At 42.2% G+C, this 23,619-nt stretch overlaps 1 protein-coding gene across 1 annotated transcript in view; it reads right to left on the bottom strand.

Annotated features, from left to right (window-relative positions):
- Positions 1-23,619, bottom strand: part of LOC115778616 (cadherin-2-like) — a 94,051-nt gene that overhangs the window by 14,367 nt on the left and 56,065 nt on the right. Inside the window, exons 5-14 of the mRNA XM_030726762.1 lie at positions 21,214-21,369; positions 18,034-18,178; positions 17,766-17,938; positions 15,606-15,743; positions 15,025-15,210; positions 14,614-14,867; positions 11,996-12,138; positions 8,285-8,518; positions 5,597-5,830; positions 952-1,091 (exon numbers count right to left, since the gene is read on the bottom strand). Of these exons, the coding sequence (XP_030582622.1) occupies positions 952-1,091; positions 5,597-5,830; positions 8,285-8,518; positions 11,996-12,138; positions 14,614-14,867; positions 15,025-15,210; positions 15,606-15,743; positions 17,766-17,938; positions 18,034-18,178; positions 21,214-21,369 (1,803 nt within the window). The remainder of the gene's footprint in view (positions 1-951; positions 1,092-5,596; positions 5,831-8,284; positions 8,519-11,995; positions 12,139-14,613; positions 14,868-15,024; positions 15,211-15,605; positions 15,744-17,765; positions 17,939-18,033; positions 18,179-21,213; positions 21,370-23,619) is intronic.

The raw sequence follows: 23,619 nt of genomic DNA, 5'->3' as shown, positions 1-23,619 counted from the left end.
TCCTTCCAGTAAATTCCAATAAAATCAAATTCTGGAGATCTTCTCACACATTATAAAGACAGTGACAGAAACAGTCTCATTATGCTAGCTTACTTTATGTGACCGTGCTGATTATACCGTTGTAATTTTTTTTTTTTTATCAAAATTGTAAATTTATAATTAGAGAAGTATATATATATATGTGATTAAAAAAACCCTGTTATTACTCTTTTATTAATAGTGGATGGTGCCCACAGGCTAACAGTCTACTTTTATTTGTGGTGCATGAGTAAGTTGAAGGAACCAGAAAACGCTGTGATACTGCTTAAAGCTACATTAAAGCTGCATTAAAGCTACACTGAAGCTGTAATGCTTCCATCTTGACTAACTACAGTTAGTCTGAAGACTAAATAAAAGCCTGTAGGCAGGAGAAGAAGAAGACCCCCCCCCCCCCACCATGTCTTGCTCAAGCTCGAAAGCAAATGAGAAAATAGAGAAGCCTATAAACCACAACGTGTGCACGCCTGGAAGTTTTCATGTATTTTTTTTAAACATGTTTTCTGCAGTTTAACATTTGCAGCCACTTCTATAAAAAGTGAAACATGCCCTCAGTCTAGTTGGCTGGATAAACAAGGGTTAAAGATTTCTGCAGCAGAAGTGCGGAGCAGCTTATGTGTTTGGCACCAGCAGAAAAGTTGTGCGGAGAGACACAGGAAATTGTTCTCCAACAGAAAGCAATTAATCCTGTTTCGAGGTCCTCTTTTGTAGTACACTTAATCTTAGCTGAAGGACAGATGATTGAAAACTGCAGAGTGGCGAGTGTGTATGTGGAAACAGTATGTGTGTTTTATGTCTTCTATCTGAGGATGTGTGTGCTTTGCCACTGTGTGGCAGCGAGAGAAGGAAGAGAGTCAATAAAATTGGGGGCTGCATTTCGATACGTTTTCAATGTGTGTGTTTTTATATGTATACCTGGTCCTCCTCTCCGCCTCCCTCCTCATCGTATTTGAGGATGTTGTCTCGGACATCATCCTCCGGGTCGATGAGAAGCTGCTTGGCCTGACGCTCCTTATCCCTCCTCTTCATCCACATCACAAACAGCAGCACCAGCACTGCAACCCAAGTGTGACACAAGCAGATAAGGACACTTGCTAATACAGGGGACAAATTAAATCCTCACTGAACACCAGTGAGTTTCCATACAGCACTTCAGGGACCACCCACTGCTTCATGATTGGCTTCCAGGGCAGACTGTGAAAGAACAAACCTAGCAGTCAGAAGCGCCACTAAAGGGGGAAATAACTGAAAAAACAACAACAACAAACAAAAAAATGACCCATCTATTGACATGCTGAGCCATTCCACTATAACAAACATAAAAGGTGTGACACTGGCAGAACAAAACATCTAAGCTTATGTTACGTTAAACCAGGGCCCCAATACTGTCTCTCCCAGTGGAACCTGCTGAGCTCAATGAACTGTGAAACATGGCGACTGCAAGTGGTACACAAAATGTAATGGAAACGCGCTCTTTGACCCACAACAGACAGTGAGAAAGTCATTTTAGTTTTAGTTGGTAGCTACATGTTTGCTGGAAGGTCTGTAGCAATCCTCCGTTCTCCTTCCTCCTCTGTAAGCATCATCTGAGAGCATTTGTTAAACGTGGATCACAGAGTAATGTCTGGATATTATTTTTTTTTTTTGCATGTTAGTAAATTAATATAACCACATGCTCACAGAGGTAACAACAAGGATTAGCCCCACTTTTCTATGCTCTATCAATGTAGTAGCAGCTATCCTTTTCACTGGAAACACTGTATCACAGATGGAGTTGGTATTACATAATTTGATTATGCTCCCTGCTTACTGTATTCTTTCATTTATGTCTTTCACTTTCAGTTCCCTTCAAACTGGATATGAGCACACAGTTCATAAAGCACCTGGGGCTTAGGTGTGATTTTAAATTTGTACACACTCACACAGACACAGACAGACACGCACACACGGCCATCCCATCATATCAAAATGTAGCCCTTCTGATTTATAGCTGCACATCTATCTTTTACTAGACATCCTCTATTTTAAACACTGTCAACCACGAGGCAGTTCTCCAGGAGATTGACTTCATCATCTCTGATGCAAGATTTGAATCACATCTGCAAAGCCCCTGTTATCTCCTCAAGTACCTTGTACACAGTCGCAGTTCAATACAAAATAGCTGCATGTTTCATTCTACTCTGTAAAATACTTACTCCCCTATGCTGGGATTTCAGGTCTTATTTTGAGACAGCTGGTGGGTTTTAAAAGTCAATGTGAATCTCTCTGTCTTACTGATCACATTAATCTGGAGGGATTTATGAGACAGAGGAGCTCAGGGTGTGCGTGCATTCATGAACCTGCATGAATGTACCTGCAAAGGCCAAAATACATTAGGATGCTGAGAGAAATTCCAAATGACAATTGAAACCCTAGAGAGGCGATAATGTCACCATTAGTAACATTTCTCAGTATAACCATCAGCGAAAGCTGGCTGCTAGCCGCCTAACAGCTTTTCAACAGGATAGCAGACAACACACTTAGCCTGTTTTAGAATGCAAATCACAGCTACTCCACAATTTACATCGTTCTATAATGTGGGAAATGCGGCAGATTCTGAGTGCTAAATTTCCCATTTTTAGGCAATTAGACCCAAGTCACTAAAAAAAAAAACAAAAAAAAACCTGCAGCTTTGCAAGTTTCTCTGAAATGTAAACAACAGGGCTGTGCCAAATCATACAGTCTGTAATAATATTGGTATAAAAATCTATATGATATTAAAATGTCACCTCACAATATCATTGCTATAACAACAATTCAGTTTAACTGAATTTTTATTTATATAGCACAAAATCACAACAGTCGCCTCTAAAAAGGTAAAGACCCTAAAATACCCAAACAATCAGACGACCCCCTGTGAGCAGCACTTGGTGACAGCTGTAAGGAAAAACTCCCTTTTAACAGGAAGAAACCTGCAGCAGAAGCAGGCTCGGGGGGGGGGGTCATCTACCAGGGTGGGGGTAAAAGACACACTGTGGAAGAGAGCCAGAGATTAATAACCACCAATGATTAAAGAAAGAGTGGGGTATAAACACAAAGAGTGAAAAGAGGAGAGCGAAGAAGAAATGCTCAGTGCATCATGGGACCCCCCCGCCCCCCAGCAGCCCAGGCCTATTAACCAACAGGAAGCCAATGAAGAGGAGAGATGTGCTCTCTCTGTCAGATCAGCTGAAGGCTTTTCGGGGAGCTTTTAGGACAGCCTGATAGCCTGTGGTCAAAAGATGATCATAAAGTGGTAGCCAATACAAAGAAAATTTGATGTTATAAATATGCCCAGCCCTAATACATTTACTGCTACTCACCTGCAAACCTTCACTTCATCTTGTGTCAGTGATTGAAATGAAGGTGTTTTAGTATCGAGAACTTTCATTTCCACTGATCTGACTCCACTCATCTCTGAATCTTAAACTCACATTTCCCTTTGCTGTATTTCAGTGCTCCCACCTCAATGCAGTGTTTCCTCTTTGGACCCTCTAGCATTGGCTGCTTTCCTTTTTCTAAAGACTCGCGTCCTTTAGTTACTGAATGAGGTCCATGAAAGAAATATTACTGTGCTGCTCTCCTGCTTGCGGCCATTTCTTCTGACTCCATTTGACCTCCTCCAGGCACAGCTGGACTTTATCGGTTGCGTTTTTGTGCACAAAAATGGCCATCATAATAATCTGAATGCTTTCTACATGCCTTGTGTAACTTGAGGTGCCATTACAATTCCCAGTAAGATTGCAGTTATTAAAATGTAGTACAGCAGATTTCATTAAAGCTTCTCTGGCCCCAAATGTCGCCTGCTGCACTAATAATTTTTTCTGCCTCAGCTCACTGCAGCCTGCAGAGCTCTGGCAATGGCTCTGTTTTAAAGTATCCTAGTTGGCCAAAGTGCTTTTCTTCTAACTGGCTAATCAAACAGTTTGATTTGATCTAAAAACACACCCGTCATGTGAAACCCGAGTCAGAGCCCAGTTTTTATCGCTCTCCCCACGCTTTAAAAACGTGATTCAGTGATTACATGCAGTGACAGGACTTCGGCTCTCTCTTTTTTTGTATGAGGGCACTCATCCTTTGCTAAGGAAAATATTCTTCACTGCCTCAGCTGAGCTCTCAGTAAGGGCTGACTTTGTTTGCTTTCCTGCTCTCCTGTCACCTGCAGCGTCACGTTGAGGAAGCAGCTCAAAAGGGCCACTCAGAGTGTCCGAGCACATCAAGTGCTACTTCTTAACGAGCACGTAATGCAAGAAAAAACTGTAAGACATTTGACACAAACACTTGGGATTAGGGTCTGAGATATCTTGCTGTTCCCGATGCTAGCCGAGGGCTGCAGCTGCAAACGGAGCAGAAGCGGTTAATTCTTTACCTCTGCAGTAACACAGTTACAAATGCAAAAGGGAAGGTACGCATAATAGCTGGTGTATGTTGTAATAGTATCTGACTCAGGGTTTACATGCGTAGTAATTGATTTCTGGTAATTTGATTGGATACAACTATCCTCAGAAATAAGCACCCCGTGGACACAATACGCAAACACCAGTACAGCCGAGAATGATGGGAAAGTCATTAATTTTGCAGGTATTTAGTCATAAGCCAAAGCACTTGATAGATTAAAATTTTGACCTGATGAGGTGATTATAATTCACCTTCAGGGGAACATAAATGTCTGTAGAACATTTCACTGCAGTCCATCCGGTATTTAATTTTGGACCAAAGTGATGCTCTCGCGGACAGACTTAGAGCAGTGCTGCCAGGAAGGATAAAACTGTGCAAGCACAACTAAAGTAAGTGAAACAGCTGAAGCAGGGGCATCTTAAACAGTGATGTTTCCAGTGGGTAATTTGGATAATACTTTATTTCCAAAAATCTAGTCTGACTGCTTGAATATATTTTGCCTTGTTTGACCTGTTCTAGCTGCTTTCTAAAATATAATATTTTAGCGAATACAACATTATCATAAGTTAATACCCGAGTAATCCAATATGTCTGCAGCAATTTTTAGTTCATTCAGGAAATAAGATTATTCCCATCTGCAGTAATTTATATGTGGCAGTACGGCTTTGGGCAGCAGCAAGACCCCAGCACAGAACAGAGACATCACTGACAACAGATGTGACATTTATTAAGTCACATAAGCACCTTCTATGAGATCTGAGAACTGGATGGGTAGAAGAGTATTAGCTGAGCCATTAGCCATCAGTTTCTGTTGTTTGGCCCATTTCAGTATCCATGGCTTCTCTCTGGTTTTGTTCAATTAAGCTCTAGCACAGAGTGCCTTCTAGGATGAAAACACACATTTTTGTATTTGTACATCATCATGTTAGCAAAAGCAGGCGGGTTTCCACATTGGGCAGGTGGGAGTTACTGCCAGGAACTGGTTACGTTTCCAAGGAATTAATTCAAATCGATGTAATATCCTTTGAAGTCATGAAAACATCACTGTGCGTATGTGTGTGTGTGTGTGTGTGTGTGTGTGTGTGTGTGTGTGTGTGTGTGTGTGTGTGTGTGTGTGTGTGTGTGTTGGGTTTTGGGGGCTCACCTAATAGTATGATGATGCAGATGAGGATGGCGATGATTGCTCCGGTGCCCAGTCCAGCTGCGATGATTCGCTCCATGTCCACGCAGTCTCCATGGTGATCGCACTGGCAGACCTTGACCCTCAGGTAGGACGTGTTGGACATGGGCAAGTTGCCAGAGTCTGTTATTGTGATGGGAATCTCATAGAGCCCACTGGCCAGTGAGCCGATCCGCAGTCGAAGCTGGGCGTACTCACCTGGAGTTTGAGATGAGGATGGGAGGATAAATAGATGAGAGGCAGAAAGACTGAATATAGAGTGTGTGGTTACAGCGACTAATGTAGATCCCGGTGGTTTTGTGTCTACATGATTAAGAAGCGTCCTTGAATGCCAAAAAAATAGGTGGGAAATAAGAAAAATTCTTCCCGTTGTTCAACTGTTGAAAGCAAACTTTTTTTTTTAACATTTGCCTCTTTTCCGCAACACATACCAACAGACAGAAGAGTTTAATATATTTTCCTTTTACCCATTTTCAAGGATATCATTTGAAACAGAAAGTGACATCCAAACAGAAAATTTTAACCCAAGGCTTAAACCAAGCTTGAACTCATTTAATGTAATGCTGCTGAACTACTTAAGTCAAAATGAAAATAAAATGTTTATTTCTAAGTAGCTCCTACCACAAAGTGCAAGTGCGCCCCTGACAACTGATTTAGACTGCAACAAGCAGGGATTTACTGTGATATGTAGCTCTAAGCTGAGAAAGATTTTTCCTTCCCTTAGATAGTGTTTCTTAACAGAGACAGAAAAAGAGGCTGTGGATATCAGAAATATTCTAGAAATTCTAGAAACTAGGTAAAGAACTAGAATAATTACAGAGAAAACCCAACAATCGGACGACCCCCTGTGAGCAAGCATTTGATGACAGCGGGAAGGAAAAACTCCCTTTTAACAGGAAGAAACCTCCAGCAGAACCAGGCTCAGGGAGGGGGGGTCATCTGCTGTGACCGGTTGGGGGTGAGGGGGGAGAGAGACAGGACAAAAGACATGCTGTGGAAGAGAGCCAGAGATTAATAATAACTAATGATTAAATGCAGAGGTATCCCTGTAAGCATCCTAGGAACCACAAATAAGCCAGCAGTCTGAGAGCGAAGTGCTCTCTTGGGGTGTTACGGTAGAACGGGGTCTTTAAGATAAGACCTCGTTCTACCGTAACTATGAGTAATTAAAATGTGTCACATGAGTTTTAAAAACTGCATATCCTGTTAGGTACTTATTTGAGTTAGGTTCACTGGTCCAGAGACTGATGGCTTTTAGCACATTAATTATATACTAGTCTGATGAGAGTCAAACTTCAGACACATACAGACTCATATTCAGCTTTCCAACAGATGTTTGAATTTCTCAGGGTTTCATTCCTCTACTGCAAAGCAAGATAATGTTTGAGCTGACATAAAAAACAAAACAACCAAAAAAAAAAAAAAACCCAAAACAATTGCAAACCTGCTTTTTAAGTATTTTTAGGTTAAAAATTCAAGTTTCATAACTCTCTTCCATTACTGACCTTCTAAATAAACACAATATGCAACATAGACACCTACTTGGGTCTAGAGCTCAAATGTTATTTTGAAATTTTAATGTTCTGTCTCAGATGTTTTGGAAGTTCAGTTACTGCTAACAGCTAGCCCAGCCCTTCCTGTTTTGTATCTTTGTACCGTTGGGCTGACCAGGTCATTGTTGTGGTGATCTCCAGAGAGTCTCCTGTCCAGCTGCTGGACGGACTCCAGCGCCACAGTCATGTACTGCAGCTGGTGTTCAGTAACAGTTCTGCTGTGAAGATGTGCTCCCAGCTTAACAGCTACTCTAACTACAGACCGCAGCAGGTAGAAAGCTGGTTTGTTTTGCTACACCAGACCTGCAGAACAAAACAAGGACCACAGTCGCAAACTGCACTTTGAGACGGTGGAGCTGGAGTCTGTCCACAGGACACGAAGATGTGGAACTCTGGAGAGACTGCTCTGTTTTTTTTTTCCTCTCAAAAATTATAAATTCATGAACTAAAACAATAAACACATTAGTGCACCTTCTTTAGCAGGGGTTTGCACATGTACACACTTCTGCCCCCGTGACAAATATAATCTGAAGTCTGCATTATCTTGGTAATTACTCTACATGTAAGGTTACCTGGGTGGCTTTTTCCAGAGCTCAGGACCACATGTCAAAGTCTTCCTCAGTAAAAGGAACCTTTACAGATGTTGTCATACAGCTTAGTAATAACTGAGTCAGGAAGAGGGCAAAAATGAGGTGCAGTAATTCAGGAAATCAAGCATTGGAGGATGAGAAACTCAGCCTGACCAAAGACCTGGCTGGATAATAATGAGATTTGCATTCGGTGTTACATCATCTAATGACAGTCTTGAAGCCACAAGGCGCCAGTACTGACATCTCAGTGACTTTGGTCTGATTTGTTCCAGTGCTCCACTCTGTTTAAAGTGATTTAGTGGACCTTTACTGGACCTGGTTATCAAATATAAAGAGGCAATTGGACTGAAAGACCAAATCCATTTCTCTGTCTTGTTGTTAAGCTGATATTGTCATAATCTCATGATCTGTGACTGACATTGAACAATTTACATGGTTTATAATTTAGCATAAGCAATTATTAACCGAATAAAGGTGTAATGCAAACTGAAACATTATCCAATACTGACCATTTAGGCGATGGAGAGTCCAGTTGCGGCGTACGTCCGCAGGACGATTAGCCAGCTCGAAGGCGAAGGGTCCGGCGTTAGGACTCAGGTCAGGGTCACTGGCTGTGAGGTTAATAGCGTTGGGGTCTGGCTTCTCACACATTTCCACCTCAGGGGGGAACACGTGGGGTGCATTGTCATTTATATCTAGCAGGTAAATCTGAAGAGTGCCTGTCCCGCTGGCAGGGGGGATACCTGCACACAAGTAGTGAACATGAATGAAGGAATGTTCAGTATTTCATTTTAGATAGGACATGGCACATTTACTGCACCAGATATAGCTAAAGCTAATTCGTATATGTGGTCCCTGCAGGTGTGATGCAGATGAGATGAAGCAAACTGAGACAAATTAAAACTAAAAATTTTCTTCTTTTTTTTAAACATAAAACACAAAAAAACACCAACACAACAGTACCAAAATAAACACACAAAAATAAGGAAGTTAAAGAAAACAAAACTCCAGGTAGTCATAACAACATAATTATAAATTAATGATTAAAGCGTCTCCAGTGCTAGGTTTCCTCATCAATATGAAAGCTGCCTTTTTCATTTCCCTCTCCCACATGAAGCAGAGAAACATGGTGGAAACTGTTCCCTAAATAAAAAAGCAAGACTACAAATAAAACCCAAGTAAGAGTAAGTAATCACATAATAATTCTAATTATGTTTCCTGTTATAAATCAGACATATTATCTTTCTGGAGGACTGTGGTGGAGCATGCAGCCCGAGCATCATTAAAACAGTTTTTAGTTTTAGGTTTTTTTTCTCATTTTGTGTTTCATATATATATATTTCCACATATATATATATATATATATATATATATGCGCCAGAATAAACAGCCTCGATGCAGCGTGTGTGGATAATCACAATGACTATCAGAAGCTGTGACAGCAGTGTTCAGGTATAACTAAGAGACATAATGACTCTGCATCACTTAAATTAATCCATGTCCTCTGGCTAATTAAAAGTGTATTCTTCATGGACGCAGCAGAAGCTACAATACGTTCAATAATAGTTGGTGACTGTGTCCTTATGGTGACCACTGAAAAACTGCAGACATGTAATCTCTTGCACAAGTGTGTGTGTCTGAGCTGTGTGTGAGACAAGGGCAAAGAAAGTGCTAAGACAGTCAGTTAGCAGGAAGCTCAAAGCACAGCGGGGTCTCTGTGTGGAGAGGTGCATGGTGGAGTGCATGGATTGGGCTGCTGCTGAATGACATTCCCCTTCAACAATTTTCCACTTTGAACACAGAATCCTCTTTTCTGTGGCCATAAAGAACAATTGTGATCAGAAACAAAAGGGAGACTTTGGAAATTTTGTGCTAAATAGGCAGGAAAACATCTCCATTAATAATCAATGAGAATACTGTGTCCAAAAGTCCTACAAGAGGTGAAGCATAATTAAATAAGGATGGGACAATCTGTTGCTCACAGAGGCAGATATGTCTACTCCACCACAGCAGAACAAGGCCAAACTTATTCTTTTCATCAGAGGGGCTTTGTAAGGCCCTGGCAGCATGCTGAAACAGCTTTACATACACAGCTCTAATCTGATCTGCCATCCTGCTGACCTAATGTTTTAAAATCATTAGTAATAACTGTGATGATGAGTCGAATGTACCGTATTTTCCGGACTATAGAGCGCACCATACTATAAGCCGCACCTACAAATTTTTTGGAAAAAACTGGAAACGTACATATATAAGCCGCACCGGGCTATAAGCCGCTGGTATCTCCGCCGCTCTCGGTTTTCCACAATTACTCGGCACTCAGCAGAGGGGGACAGACAACCCCAAATTTGAGTTATAACAAGTCAATTCACCATTGATTCGTTCACGCCGAGCTTACGTGCAGCGGCTCTATTTCCCTCCTGTAGTGCCAGGTCGATAGCCCTCAACTTAAAAGCGGCATCATAGGAAGTTCTTTTTGTGGTTTCCATGATGAGGGAGTTTGAAAAAAATCTCTTTTGTGCCTGCTGCTAGCACTTGTTGGCGCTTTCTTCTTTGATTTCCAACTTTGACGTCCCATGGTTCATATCCTGCTAAAGAGCCCCCTGGTGGTTAAAGAAAAATCCACAGAAACGCCGCACCGGGCTATAAGCCGCATGGTTCAAAACGTGGGAAAAAAGTAGCGGCTTATAGTCCGAAAAATACGGTAATATTACTTCAGAAACTAATGTTAAAAAAACTAAAGAATCTGCTGTTCCTCAAGTAGCTTTAAAAGTGACTCAGTCCCCAAAGACTGAGTTAAAATGTTAAAACTTTACAGCAGAAATAAACTCGTCTCAAAAAACTGCTTTGCTGTGGCTCATTTCCTCCATAAAAACTGTTTGTGGCCCTTTTTAAAATAATGCACCTGACTGTATTAGAGCTTAAAATTATTCATTATTGGGTTCATGCACACTTTGAGTGACAAATGGCTGCTGTTAGCTGAGGCAGGAGCACCCTACTCGATGTCACCAATACTAACAGGAGTCATTGACCCGGCCCTCTTGACTGTTTGTGGTGTACATGTATTAAATGCTCTTGAACCTGCCAGCTGCCTAGTTAAGTCCGCTGATGCCCAGTTGCAGCTATTTATGCCTGTGTGGTGGTAGTTGGTAGTAATCCAGTGAATCCAGTGAGTGAGAGGACAGCTTCAGACAATATTCTGGTGTTTTCAGAGTTTATGTGTAGAAACAGCTTTAGCTGCGTACTGCTAATTAGCAGGTCTCCTTGCCTGTGCGATGCACCCATGCAGTTTATTAAGATTTAGCAGACACGTGACCACTAACCATGTGACATTAACTCGTCTGCCATTTTGGATGTCACAGGGGCAATGCGACTAAAGGCCCAGTCACACAGGGCTAGAGACCAGTCTGCGACCGTCTGGCAACCACCGGTGGTGAAGGAGAAATGTGTGTGCCCTGGCTGGTTGTCGAAAACCTTCTGACTGCTTTGGTCGCTGGCAGATTGCTGTGGTTGCCTGGTGTTTGCATGGAGCATGCTGACTTCTCTACAAACACTCGCCAATGTAGTGGAAATGTGCCTTCAAAATAAAAGCTGCCCCCTTTTAAAAAGGCGTTAGCACAACTTTTACTTTGAATGTGAACATTCTCTGTTTTCTGTTTGCATCACACTTTTACCAAGTTTTCCTACCAGCTGTGTAGCAGTTAGTGAGCATTTGCAGACAAACAGGCATCTTCCATGCAAACTACAGGCAACTGTGGCAATCTGCCAGCAACCAAAGCAATCACAAAAAAGTTTTTGGTGCACTGGCATCATCATCTCTGCTGATGTGCCGTCATTTTAATGGCTGAAATGTTTTGGTGATCCCTCCCTTTCTGCTAGAAGGCAGCATATAACATTTATTTAAAAACATGATGGTATATTAAACGACATCATCAGTAACAGTGATGCCAAATAAACTCACTGTGTTGCATTAGTTTTGTTATTTAATTACTAAATTAAATATTCAATATCAGTTTATGGTTTCACTGGCTGCTGTTTCCATGTAGCTTCTCCTGCACCACAGACACCATGCAGGAGCTGCACTATGACACCGACTCCACAGTGAAGGCAGCACTAGTGCAGTTAATGAAAGAGCACTGAGGCATAGTGAACACAATCCCACCTCTGTATGTGGGGGGATGGGGTTACTGCCGGACAGCGACACAGCCTGCGTGTCTCACCGTTATCAGATGCCATGAAGGTAACATTGTAGTAGTTGTTCTTGATATATGGAGACTCTCGGTCGAGAATGGCGATGGTAGAAATCTGTCCGTTAAGCGGGTCAATCTCCAGCCAGTTGGCAGGGTCGTACATCTTGGAGTACCTGGGTTCAGTGAGAGAGAGCCAGCATGAGAAGCCACCACAGAGAGGCCCCTTTATCTGCTTCCCTGGCTGCGCGCCGAGCAGCCACTGGGAGCTGATGTATGGAGACTGCGGCACACTCTCTCAAGGCAGCCACAACTCATTCATTTATTCTCTCAGGAATTAATTCAAACTTTAACTGACTTAAAAATGATACCAGAAAGATTGTTAGAGAATGGATGTTATAGTGCCTGGAATTGGAAACAAACAATAAAGCAGAAAAAAAAAAAAAAGCTTGTTGTTGAAATGAATTTATCTAACAGACTCAAGCATGCATCATCTTTCAAACAGCACGTATGGATCAAACAGCACAGCTTTAACAAATGAAAGCAGGTCAGCCAAAAAGTTGCCATGAACCATGCATAAAAGGGAACATTATGCATTTTGTATGTTTGTAATTGGTGAGATAAAACAGAGAATAGCACAGATGACTAATCGAGGAGCACGCACAGAGCAGAACGCAACAAAAAGGCAAATAAAAAAAAAACAAAATGTTCTGCTGGCCCACTCTATACAGCGCACAATGCACTCACTTTCTGTGTGTGAGCGTGTGCGCGTGCGTGCTCGCATGTTTTTGTGAGCACAGTGTGCGTCCACTATTGGCTGTTGCTAGGCTACAAAGACCTCAGCACTACATTTAGAAACAAATAGTGGGATGTAAAAGAAAGAAGGATCGGGACAAAAAGCAACAGTCCTGCAGGCTCTCCGCGCTCTGCTGTGCTTGTGCTCAGCTATCGGATCAGTGCTGCAGGATCTGAAAACGTACATTTACCTCTGCACACGATGTTTGTAGCAACAACAAAAAAATCCAGCTTTTATAAACAAGGGGGGGGGGGGAACGGTGCTCGAGAGGGAGGATGTGATTGTGCTGATGCGTTTAAAATGAAACCTAACTGGGAGAAGAGAATTAAAACGATGACTCGGTGGCAGAGGAGGCCTTGCTACACACTCTGATAAGGGCTGAATTTTATAACGCCTCATAAAAATCACACACATAAGTTAAACATAACGGCTCTGCTACGATCACTCACAGAGGAAGTGAGGAGCAACATAATGTCTGTCACACACTGGAGGACTCTGAGCTGGTGTACAATGAGAGCGCCCCTAAATGCTTGTTGCTTGTTGCTTATTTGACAAAAGTCACTAAATGTTTACTAAAAGTTGGTAAATCTTGCAACAGCTTTAAGTTTGAAATGGTGAGTTGAACCAAAGTGTGATTTTTTTTTTTTTTTGCATTTTTGGCCACAGCAGCTTTTATTATCAGTGGAGAGAGACAGGAAATGGGGGAAAGATACAGGGGAAGACACGCAGGCAAACTGGCGATGGGCCAGGACTCGAACCCGCGCCGCCCGCACCGCAACGCGGCATATGTATGTGGTCGGCAGCTTCACCACTAAGCCACCCAGGCGCCCAGAATCGTGATTTTTGACTGCGGTGAATGAGAGGGATGACAATATGATAATTATGACAATATTTTCACTAAGAAATAAATAAATTAATTAAAAAACAAAAACAAAAGTGCAACCTATAATTAAATACCTTGAACAAAGAACACACACACACACACACGAGTTAAAGATAATGGCTCTGCTCTGACTTCGACTGTATTTACAAGTAAAATGATTCCTGAGAAAGGAAGTCTCTCACTCTGTGCTCTCACACTGTGAACGGCCTTCATGTGAGGAGCAGCAGGAGAGCAAAGGAAGCAGGAGCTCTGTTTGCAGCGCTGCACTGACCGCACATTTTTCCTTTCTTTGTCAAAAACAACCAAGAAAAACAAAATAACCTAAAGACTATTAAAAAATGTGACCGTGTCTAATTTGGCAGTGATGTGAGAGTGAGAGATGTCACAGGCCCAAAGCAAACAAAAACACTGTCTGAACCCACGGATTGAAAAACAGATCCTTACATAACAAATAAATATCTGAGTAGTTGAATATTTGGGTACAGCCCTAATAAAGTCCATGAATTTTATATATAATATCTTTCAGTTTCAATTTCATATGAAAAACAGTCACCATATTTTGTAAAGTGCTGCTCGAAAACAAGGTGAACGCTCATATCAGCTGATGTTCTTTAACACATCGAGACCGACTCAGCGCAGCACGCCATCAACGTGCAGGTGTGCACTGCATAAACGTATAAAAACAAATAGATAAAATGTCCACAGGTGAATTACACTCTACTCATATTTTAATTTCCTTTTCAGTTACAAGTTTTCAATGACAGTCACTGACATTGACTTCAGAATTTATTCTAATAGATTCAAGACTCATTATAATGATGAAAAGGCACCACATATTCAAATGTTCTTATCGAATCCTATTGAGAGATACGTTTACTCCACTGCATAAACTTGCTCGACATTTTACAGTTAATGTAATTTGAACTCACTGCCTCACTGCCACAAAGGCAGAGCTTCCAGCGGGTATCTTACCGGACAGTTTGCCTCATGTAGCGGTCGGGATCCTGCGCGGTGAAAGTGGTGAGCAAAGACCCGGCGGACAGGCCCTCCTCCAGTCTGATGGCTTTCGGGTTTGGGCGAAACTCCGGACTCTCGTTGATGTCCAGGATTCGTACGGAGACAGTTGCGGTGGACTGACGAGGCAGGTGGATGCCGCGGACCAGCGGGACCTCGTTCTCTGCCTCCACAGTCAGCATGAAGGAACGGGTGCTCTCATAATCTACGGGCTGGACAGGCAGTGAAGGACGGGATGAGAATGAGTTGTGCAATAAAAGATAACTCTCCAGCACAGCTGCTATTTTTAGATTACTCCAGAAAACCATATTATCAAACAATTTGATTTGTATTCTTGTGTATTTGTGCGCACGTGCACCAAAACAGCACCTTGACCACAGTGAGCAGACCCTCGTTGGTGGTGGGGTCAGTTGGGATGGAGAAGCGTCCTGTGGGGTCACCGGCGATGATGCGGTACACGGTGCCCCAGGCCGGGGTGTGAGGCTGGTCTTTGTCTGTCACAGTCAGGTTAGCCACAATCACGTTCACCCTGTTCTCGTGAACCTCCCCGAAGAACTGAAAAAACAGACACTCAATGACACTCTGCAGCTGCAAACACAGCAATACGTTAATACTTGGGTAAACATCACTGTGAACAAACAGTGCTTTGCAAAGCAGTGCAAACAATTCTGCCTCACACACAGAGAGCCGAGTGCTGGCGTTTCTGAAAATAAAGAGCGCATCTCCCACAAATACTGCTCCTTCCTGTCCAACCTGTTCAGCTTTACTGAGGAGGATAAACATATTGGATGTTTCATTGGCTTTTCACTCCTCCGCCATCTGCCTGCTGCCAATAAAAACTCGGAGAGCTTTACTGTCGTTTAGAAGAACGGTGCCTCGCCCCTGCTTGCTGATTCAGAGCCAGTACCCTGAATGTGTGTGTGTGTGTGTGTGGGTGCATGTGGACCTACTGTCTCTGTGGTGAATTCAGGAGGATTGTCGTTGACATCGGTGATCCTGATGATGGTGGTGGCGGTGTTGGAAAGGCCGTACGTGGGATTCCCCTCCATATCTGTAGCCTGGATGATCAGGGTGTACTGAGTGACTTTCTGGAATCAGAGAATAGAAAGCATCAGCCATCTTTGCTTCGCCTCACCTATTCTGCAGACTGAAGCATCCCACTGTGCATCATACGACAAGGGGACTGTCGTTCTGTCTAATCACCATTACAGCTGATGATTCAGTCAGTGCTACTTAAAAATAATGACGAGATAATGACAGCAAAATTGGTTCAGACTCTCTTCCTGCACTAACGTAAGACTGTTTCGGCTTTCTAGAGCACAATAATATCATTTTTAGGGTAATTCCACTGCTGATCCATTTCTAAAACTGATTGCTAATAAATTTCAGACCTAATCCGCCGCACTATAAATAATACTATAAATGAGTTACGAGGCAGTTTGACTTCACAGTGAGACGATATTCAGACTTTTGACTTCAAGACTTCGTCCTTTTTGCGTCATTTTTTAAAAAAAATGTAGTTTTAAAAAGAATGAACTCTCAGCTTTCGTGAAAGTGTGAAAACCTCAGTAACTGATGGAGACTCTTAGGATCCAAAGCTGGACAAAAACAGAACTTGAGAAGCAGCTGAAATCATATGACATCGTGTTATCTCATTATCGGCTTGTCAGCCATCTATGAAGCACATAACCTGCATGAAAGGTGCTATACAAATACAATTTGATTCACTGTGAACAAACAAGTACTGCAGATGACTTTGTTAATTATTTCTTATTTCTAACACCGTAATAACACTGCAGTCTGCAGTTTTACTGGTGACTGGTGAAAACAGTGTGCCGAGGCTCACTTTGCCATCCAGTTAAACTGTCTGGTTTTCTGGCGCGTAAGTTTCTCGTTGCAGTGTAATTTGCTCCAATTATGCTGCCACGTTGGCAGATTCCAGAGATCACTTTTGTAAGTAGAAAATTGTCAATTAGCTACCAAACTGTGACAATGAAAATTGCATCAAGCTACATTGTGCTTATTGTGTCAGTATCTGTATTATTCTGGCTTATTTTTTCAAAATTAGATCTACAGATTTTTTTTTAATTATGTTTTAGCTAAGATGAAATCATTTCTTCCTTTTAATGCCTCTGAGAGGGTTATTCATGATTTCATCACATCCAGACTATGTTACTGCAATTTGCTACAGTATCTACTGCACTGGGTAAGACACAAATAGGATTTTTTTTTTGCTGGTTAGACATGGAGCCATTCGTGTATCAGACAGAGCCGCGTCAGTGCTCTGCTGGCTTATTTAATGGGTCACAAATACACAACAGGGATAACACAGACTACAAGTTTTAACGTTTTACTAATGTTAAAGTGCTCTGCCGCCATCTTGAATTGTTAAAGAGGGGATTGGTGGGGCTTGATTAGCATTCAACCCATACACAGCAGAACCACCTTTTTGCTGCTTGGGTCACAAATGATCCATCTTCATGACATGTAAACACATAATAGCCATCTGCTTGATAAAATGCTACTGAGTGGATGATAAGATAGAAATATTTAGTCAGAAATGACCTAAATTGTGGAATTGTTCTTCAGAAATTGTTATCATGTTTGATGAACATAAACACAATTTTTTCTATTTCCAATCATGTATCAAGAATATAACATTAATTTCATTAAAGATCCTTAATCATTGATGTCACTAAGAGTGGATATCCCAAAAATAACCATCTCAAACACACTCAGGCTCCACTCACCTGTTCTGTTTGTAAAAGGTAAACGGGGTTAATCTGAACTGTGAATCACGCAAAGCTACTTCAGTAAAAACAAGCATAATAGAAAAAATAAAAATAAGGGAGACTTCAGATCATCAATCACATTACTGGCCATGTTATTCGCGGTAACGTGCAAATAGCATGGCCTCAGAACAGATGGAATTCAGTGGGATCTACTGACGTAAGACTATTACTTTAAAAAAGCTGTCTTTGTGCTGCAGGACACCCTGCAGGCTGGACACACAAGTCCAGGCTGAGAAGCAGCTGCTCCATATGGGATTCAGATATGAGCCTTACAAAATGTCCACCTTAAAACACACACACACAGATACAAACACACACCTCCCGATCAAGGCCTGCTGCCACAGTGATGATGTCACCAGTCTTGTTGTTAATGGTAAACATGTTGGAGGAGGGGCTCTGGGGATTCTGGGAGAGGATTTTATATCTCAGCATCCCGTTGGCAGTTTTTGGATCATCCTTGTCCACTGCTGTCACCGTCATCACAAAAGATCCTGCAGGGAAGCACACAGCAAGTCAGCACACACATATGCCAGGGAAGGAATGATGTAATCCAAAAGTTACTGTGCGTGTGTGCGTGTTTTGGTACCAGGCTTGGATCCCTCGGGGACGGAGCCGTTAAAGATGCTGTGAGTGAACTCCGGTCTGTTGTCATTCTGGTCGATGACATTAATGACGATGTCGATGGGGTTCTCCACCTGATTCCCATTCAGGTCCACTGCATGGGCTCGCAGCTGTACACAGACACACAAAAACACACACACACATACTATTATTAGGTGAAGAGGCAGGTAAAACAGTAATAAACTGCTTCCTTCCACTGAGACCAATTACAAGAGTTTAGTGCTCTGAGAGACCTCAGGAGAAAAATGAAACGGCCTACAAGGTTAAAGGAAGCATAAGTGCATATTTAGCATGTAAGTAACTCGGCTAATAAATGCATCTTGGCCACCTGTGTGTCACTTTAGTTCATGAACAAAGAGCTCACACATAGATCGAATGCTGTTACAATATAACAAGCAAAGAGGTGACCACGCACTCTTTCATCAATTTTATCTTGCAGAAGTTAAAAAAGGAGTCAAAAGAAAAACTATGTCACAGAATTGTGAGAAGCAGGTGACTTGGCAACAATCTAACAAAACAGGTGATCACTGTTAAACTAGAAAATGTTCACTAAGATTGAAACCAATCCATACAAGTGTATGGATGAGCAGAAAACCTTTGCATGGTGAAGAAAAACCCTTTTATGGCTGCACAGTAATTCAGGACTGCTGTGCAGGATTTACACAGACATGTTTCTTTGTTAAAGATCAAGAGGAGACTTCAGGGCGAAAACCTTTGAGGATGCAGCACACGATACAAACCCCACGGTAAAACGAAAAAACAGAGAGACTAACGCTGTGTTCTGGCTCGGGCACGTGTGGCTGCCAGTGGAAATCTCCCACTTTATTGATGATTTCGCTGTTGACAAAAGCAGGCAGCAGAATGAATGCAGAATTATACAGAAGCATTGTGTTTGCACACATTAAGCCAAAGGGATCAAAACTTATTGGACCACATTTCATCGTTCAGCTGGGCAATGATCCTAAACAAATGGATAAATCAACCAAAGAGCTTTTAAGGTGAAGAGGTGGAATAACTTGGCCGAGTCTGTCACCTGATTTCAGTCTGATTAAACTGCAGTCCACCTGCTGCAGATTAAACTGAGGCAAAGACATCCAACAAAAAGCAAACGCACAAAGAGTCTGTGAGAGTGTCACTACAAAGATGCAGAGAGTCTGTTTTTCAAGACTTCAAGCAAAAGATTTTACCTAAAATATTAATTATTATGATTCCGTTCGACTTCTTAAGCTAAGAAAAAATTGGTTTGAATTCTGTTACCATGACATTTTGTCCTAAAATACAGAGTGAATATTAGTGTTCAGGGTCACTAAAAGAACCCTGAACAAGCAGCCCTTTAAACAGAGTTCATGAAGCCTAGACTTTCAAAGTAACCAGCAAATGAAAGTGGAAGTAAAAAGGGAAAACTAAAACACAAACATCCCAAATTAGATTCCCAACGGTGTGCTGGCCAGCAACCCTCTGACTTGGCTTGACATGCACTTGTGCCTTCAGCCCAGTCTGTGCACAAGTCAGGAGAATAAGAGCGTGCACAAGAAGTCAAAATGCATCTTCAAGAGTTTGTCTTCCCTACGCAACGAGGTTCTCAATTTTATTGCGTTTTGATGCTTAATCACGGTAATCTTTGAAACATTGACAGTGTACGCTGTCCTCTTAAATGCTTTAGAGATTCATTAATTAATGAATCATTTCTGTCTGAGGGCACAGTTAGGCAAACGTGCCCCGGCCAGAGACGGGCCAGGGCACGTTCGCCTAACTGGAGCCTATCCCAGCAGTCACAGGGCGAGAGGGGGGGGGGGGTACGGCCCTGTACAGGTCACTAGCCTGTCGCAGTGCTAACACAGAAGAGACAGGCAACCATTCACACTCACAGAGAGTGACAAATTAACCTAACCCCAGTATGTCTTTGGACTGTGGGAGGAAACCCATGCAGACACGGGGAGAACATGCACACTCCACACTTGGCACGAGCCAAGGTAGATTCGAATTTTGAGATGAATTGGGATGAAAATGGGTTGACTATTCACTGCAAACAGAGCACATACTACCTGGTCTTTGTCATGTAGTCAAGTGTATCTGTATAGGTTTGAGAATAAAAGATACACAATAGTGTTTTGCAATTATTTTGCATAATCAGCTCAAAGACTGGATCAAAATCATGAAAGCTATTGAGAATGTGCAAAACTTTCAAAAAACATTCATTTAATGTGGTCAAAGATGCTGAATATAGGTATTGATTGGCCCTGATAAGTCATTCCTTTACAGTGCATCTGTATGAGGCTCTCAAAGAGCCAAAGCCTCCCTCATGAATAAACATGCAGGCCAATCCCAGCTCCTAGTTCTGACAACTACATCCAATCACATGAATATTCATCAGACGGCTTAAATGCAAATCAACCTGCTGCGACTCCAGATTTCCACTCCCCCGTGTGAGTTGTGTGTGCATTCCTACAGATCAAAAGGTTAGACTGTGATGTGCTTGTGACTGTAGTAGATATAGTAAGCAAACACCAGCGCCTTTTTTTTAAAGGAATTCTTCTTCATCTCTCTGCATGAGAGAGAATAAATCCAGGAGAGAGTGACAGCAAAGATATAATGTAACGCAGGCGATGACACACAAACCAGTGTGCTGAGGCCGACTGGGAGCAGGCTCATCTCTCCAGAGGCAGGTGCTTCAAGTGTTAGGGTTAGAGTTAAACTGCATTTTATGTGAGCTGAATCCAGTTTAAAGTTCAACATTCAGCACTTTAACAAAGTAAAATTAGTTCGATGAACAAACCTCACCAGTGACCATGTCCATATCAATAGTCAGCAGAATAAATAAAATAAATAAATCTCAAATTGTGTACTTCCCTACAAAAGGGAAACAGGGACCACCAGACACTTTTTTTTTATGCATTTTTAACACAACCATGCACCAGCTCTATTAGTAATGTAACAAAAGCTCAAAGAGGCAACAACAAGGGAGAAGGAACCACGACACAGACGTTTGTATTGCATATTCAGCCTCTGATTAAGGACCCTCTACTAAAATAAGGGGTCCCTACACAGAGACCTTGGTAACAGTGTTTGGACTTTAACATGCACTCTGATCAGCTGTGCTGTTTATTTGTGCTTTTGACCTTAGCTGTCATGCCCAGAGTCTTACGTGGAAATTGGAGATGTGCTCTCTGTCCAGAGGCTTGGTGACCGACAGCTGGCCTGAGATCGGGTTGATGATGAAGATTCCAGTCGGAGGCTGGTCGGCCCCGGGGCCCGTCACGCTGTAGCGCAGCATCCGGTTCTTATCCCGGTCTGAGCGGATCTGCAGAACCGACAGAGAGGGGAGGAATAAGAGAATGCACAGCAGGGAAGTATTTACTGCAATGGATAAACAATTAATGTGGTGAGAGGTAAATAATAATAATCTGCACCCTGCCTCCAGAAAAAAAAGCAGGCTTTTCATTCTTCGTAAGCACCTGCTGCCGTCAGAGTATTCTAGGAGTTACTTCTTCTTGGTGAGCGTGACTGCCATCTTTTTTTTTTTTTTAAAGGTAAGAATATAATAAAACCAAAAGTGGAGCTAAACTTTGCGAGTTTGACCTGGATGTGTCTTGTGTGTCAGGATGACTTTAGGCTTGCACAGGCAACTCACAGCAGGAGCCTGAAGCAGCTGAGTAAAGGAAATGTGATTTGAGCTGAAGTCAAAATAAACTGTGATGTCTGGAGCACTTTTAATATCCTGCACATTGTCCATATCATCACGGTGTAAAAGAGCGAGGGCGTGCTGCGAAGATCCTCGTGCACACAGACATGTTTACAAGACTCAGGAAAAGGATGAAGATATACCTGAATTATTATGTTTTGAAGAGAAAACAGCATAATGCTAAGATTTCGGGTGGAGACGGTGGGCAAGAAATTCATTTGAAAGCACTCATGGAAATCATTCAAACAGAAGCACAGGATAAATGATCCACATACAAATCACATTCTGTTTGAAAGGGAAGCTGCCTCTACCTCCATTTAAGAGGCTCATCGTGTAGTAAAGAGGACAGATATCTACCTACTGTTAGCTCTCATTTTTAAAAGCCCTGCCACCTTATGACTGAAACAACCAATATTATTTTTTCCTAAAGCTAAATTTAAAAATGGACTGGCATTTATATAATACTTTCTAGTATCATATAACTGCACAGCACAACATCTCCCTTATATCCGCAGCCAATTTAGAATCAACTGCGGGAGGAAGCTGAAGAAGCCAGAGGAAACCCCGCGCTGACGGAAACGGACTCGAACCCAGAACCTTTGTGCTGTGAGATCACAGTGCTAACCGCTGCAGCACTGTTGGCATGAAATGCCGCAGAGCTCGGCATAGTTGAAGCGTGAAGCAGCTCTCGACCTGCTGCAGGTTCTGATTAGAAGAGCCTGAAACTTGCAGGAGATTTCCAGAGCAGAACACAGACAGCCATCAGCAGCTGTAGTTTTGACAGACCTTCATCCAGAAACGGGCAGTTAAGTCTCACCTCTGCTAAGTGGAAAACTCCACTGAACTGATGGAGCATTTTTAATGAAATTACCTGACAAATAATACGGCATGCTGTGAGAAACTTCCTGTCCAAAAAAGAATCAGTTTCAATTTAGGTAAGTGAAATTCTAGCGCTAATTATGCACCCCCCCCCCCCCCCCCCCCCCCCCCCCCCTCCCCCAAAATGAACGGATTCAACTTCTAAGCGAGCTTGTTTGCATTAGCTGATGACTGAGTAGTCCAACTACGGTCATTGTGGCTCCAGAACAATAACATAATAAAATATTGGCCACGTCCATCTTTTATATACAGTCATCACTCTCTGTGGCCCGGGGGGGTGTCAAACAGTCAGTGTGCTGAATGTTCCACTTTGGCCCAAAGATTTGCAGCGACTCATTAATTACATAAAATACATCTAATCCTTTCATAGTGACCATTTAAAAATGGGTGTTTTGTCTTTTTTTAAATTATAAATCTATAGGTGTGGCTCACTCCAGATCAAACTGGGCTGCATGAGGCCCATGAACCGATATGAGTTTGAGACCCCCCCCGCTCTGTGCAATGAAGGGTTTAAAATCCCTCAACACAATAAATTTGTGCAGCATCTCATCGCGTCATTGCTGGTGAAACTTTTAGTTGGATTACATTGTTGGATGAAGTTCTTACCAAGGCCAAGAGTGAAGTTCTGTTTGTTGTTTTTCAGATAGTTATTCCATCTCTATTACAGCAATCACAGCTGCATAGCTGGTTTCATAATAAAAATCAGAAATATCAGAGTCTATGACGTGTGCAGGCCGTGTGCTCTGCATATACACATATACACACTAATTCGCATTTCAGACTTCGCACTGGTTTTCTGATGGTATTTTTGTTATATGTACACTGCAAGAAAAGAGAAGCTGCAAAAGGTTTTCAAAGGTCATCAAGTTACAGGAAGTAGTTCTACATCTGATTCATGGCAGAGAGCACGCAGCCCACAGAAACCCACTGGTGTAAGACTGTATGATGATGGATACTGTTTATATTACTCAGCTTTGGGAGTTATTATTT

The sequence above is a fragment of the Archocentrus centrarchus genome, chromosome 4, assembly GCF_007364275.1.
Source record: "Archocentrus centrarchus isolate MPI-CPG fArcCen1 chromosome 4, fArcCen1, whole genome shotgun sequence".
NCBI classification, from domain to species: domain Eukaryota; kingdom Metazoa; phylum Chordata; class Actinopteri; order Cichliformes; family Cichlidae; genus Archocentrus; species Archocentrus centrarchus.
Note: the sequence above shows the minus strand (reverse complement) of the source record. Positions and strands in the feature narration are given on the sequence as shown.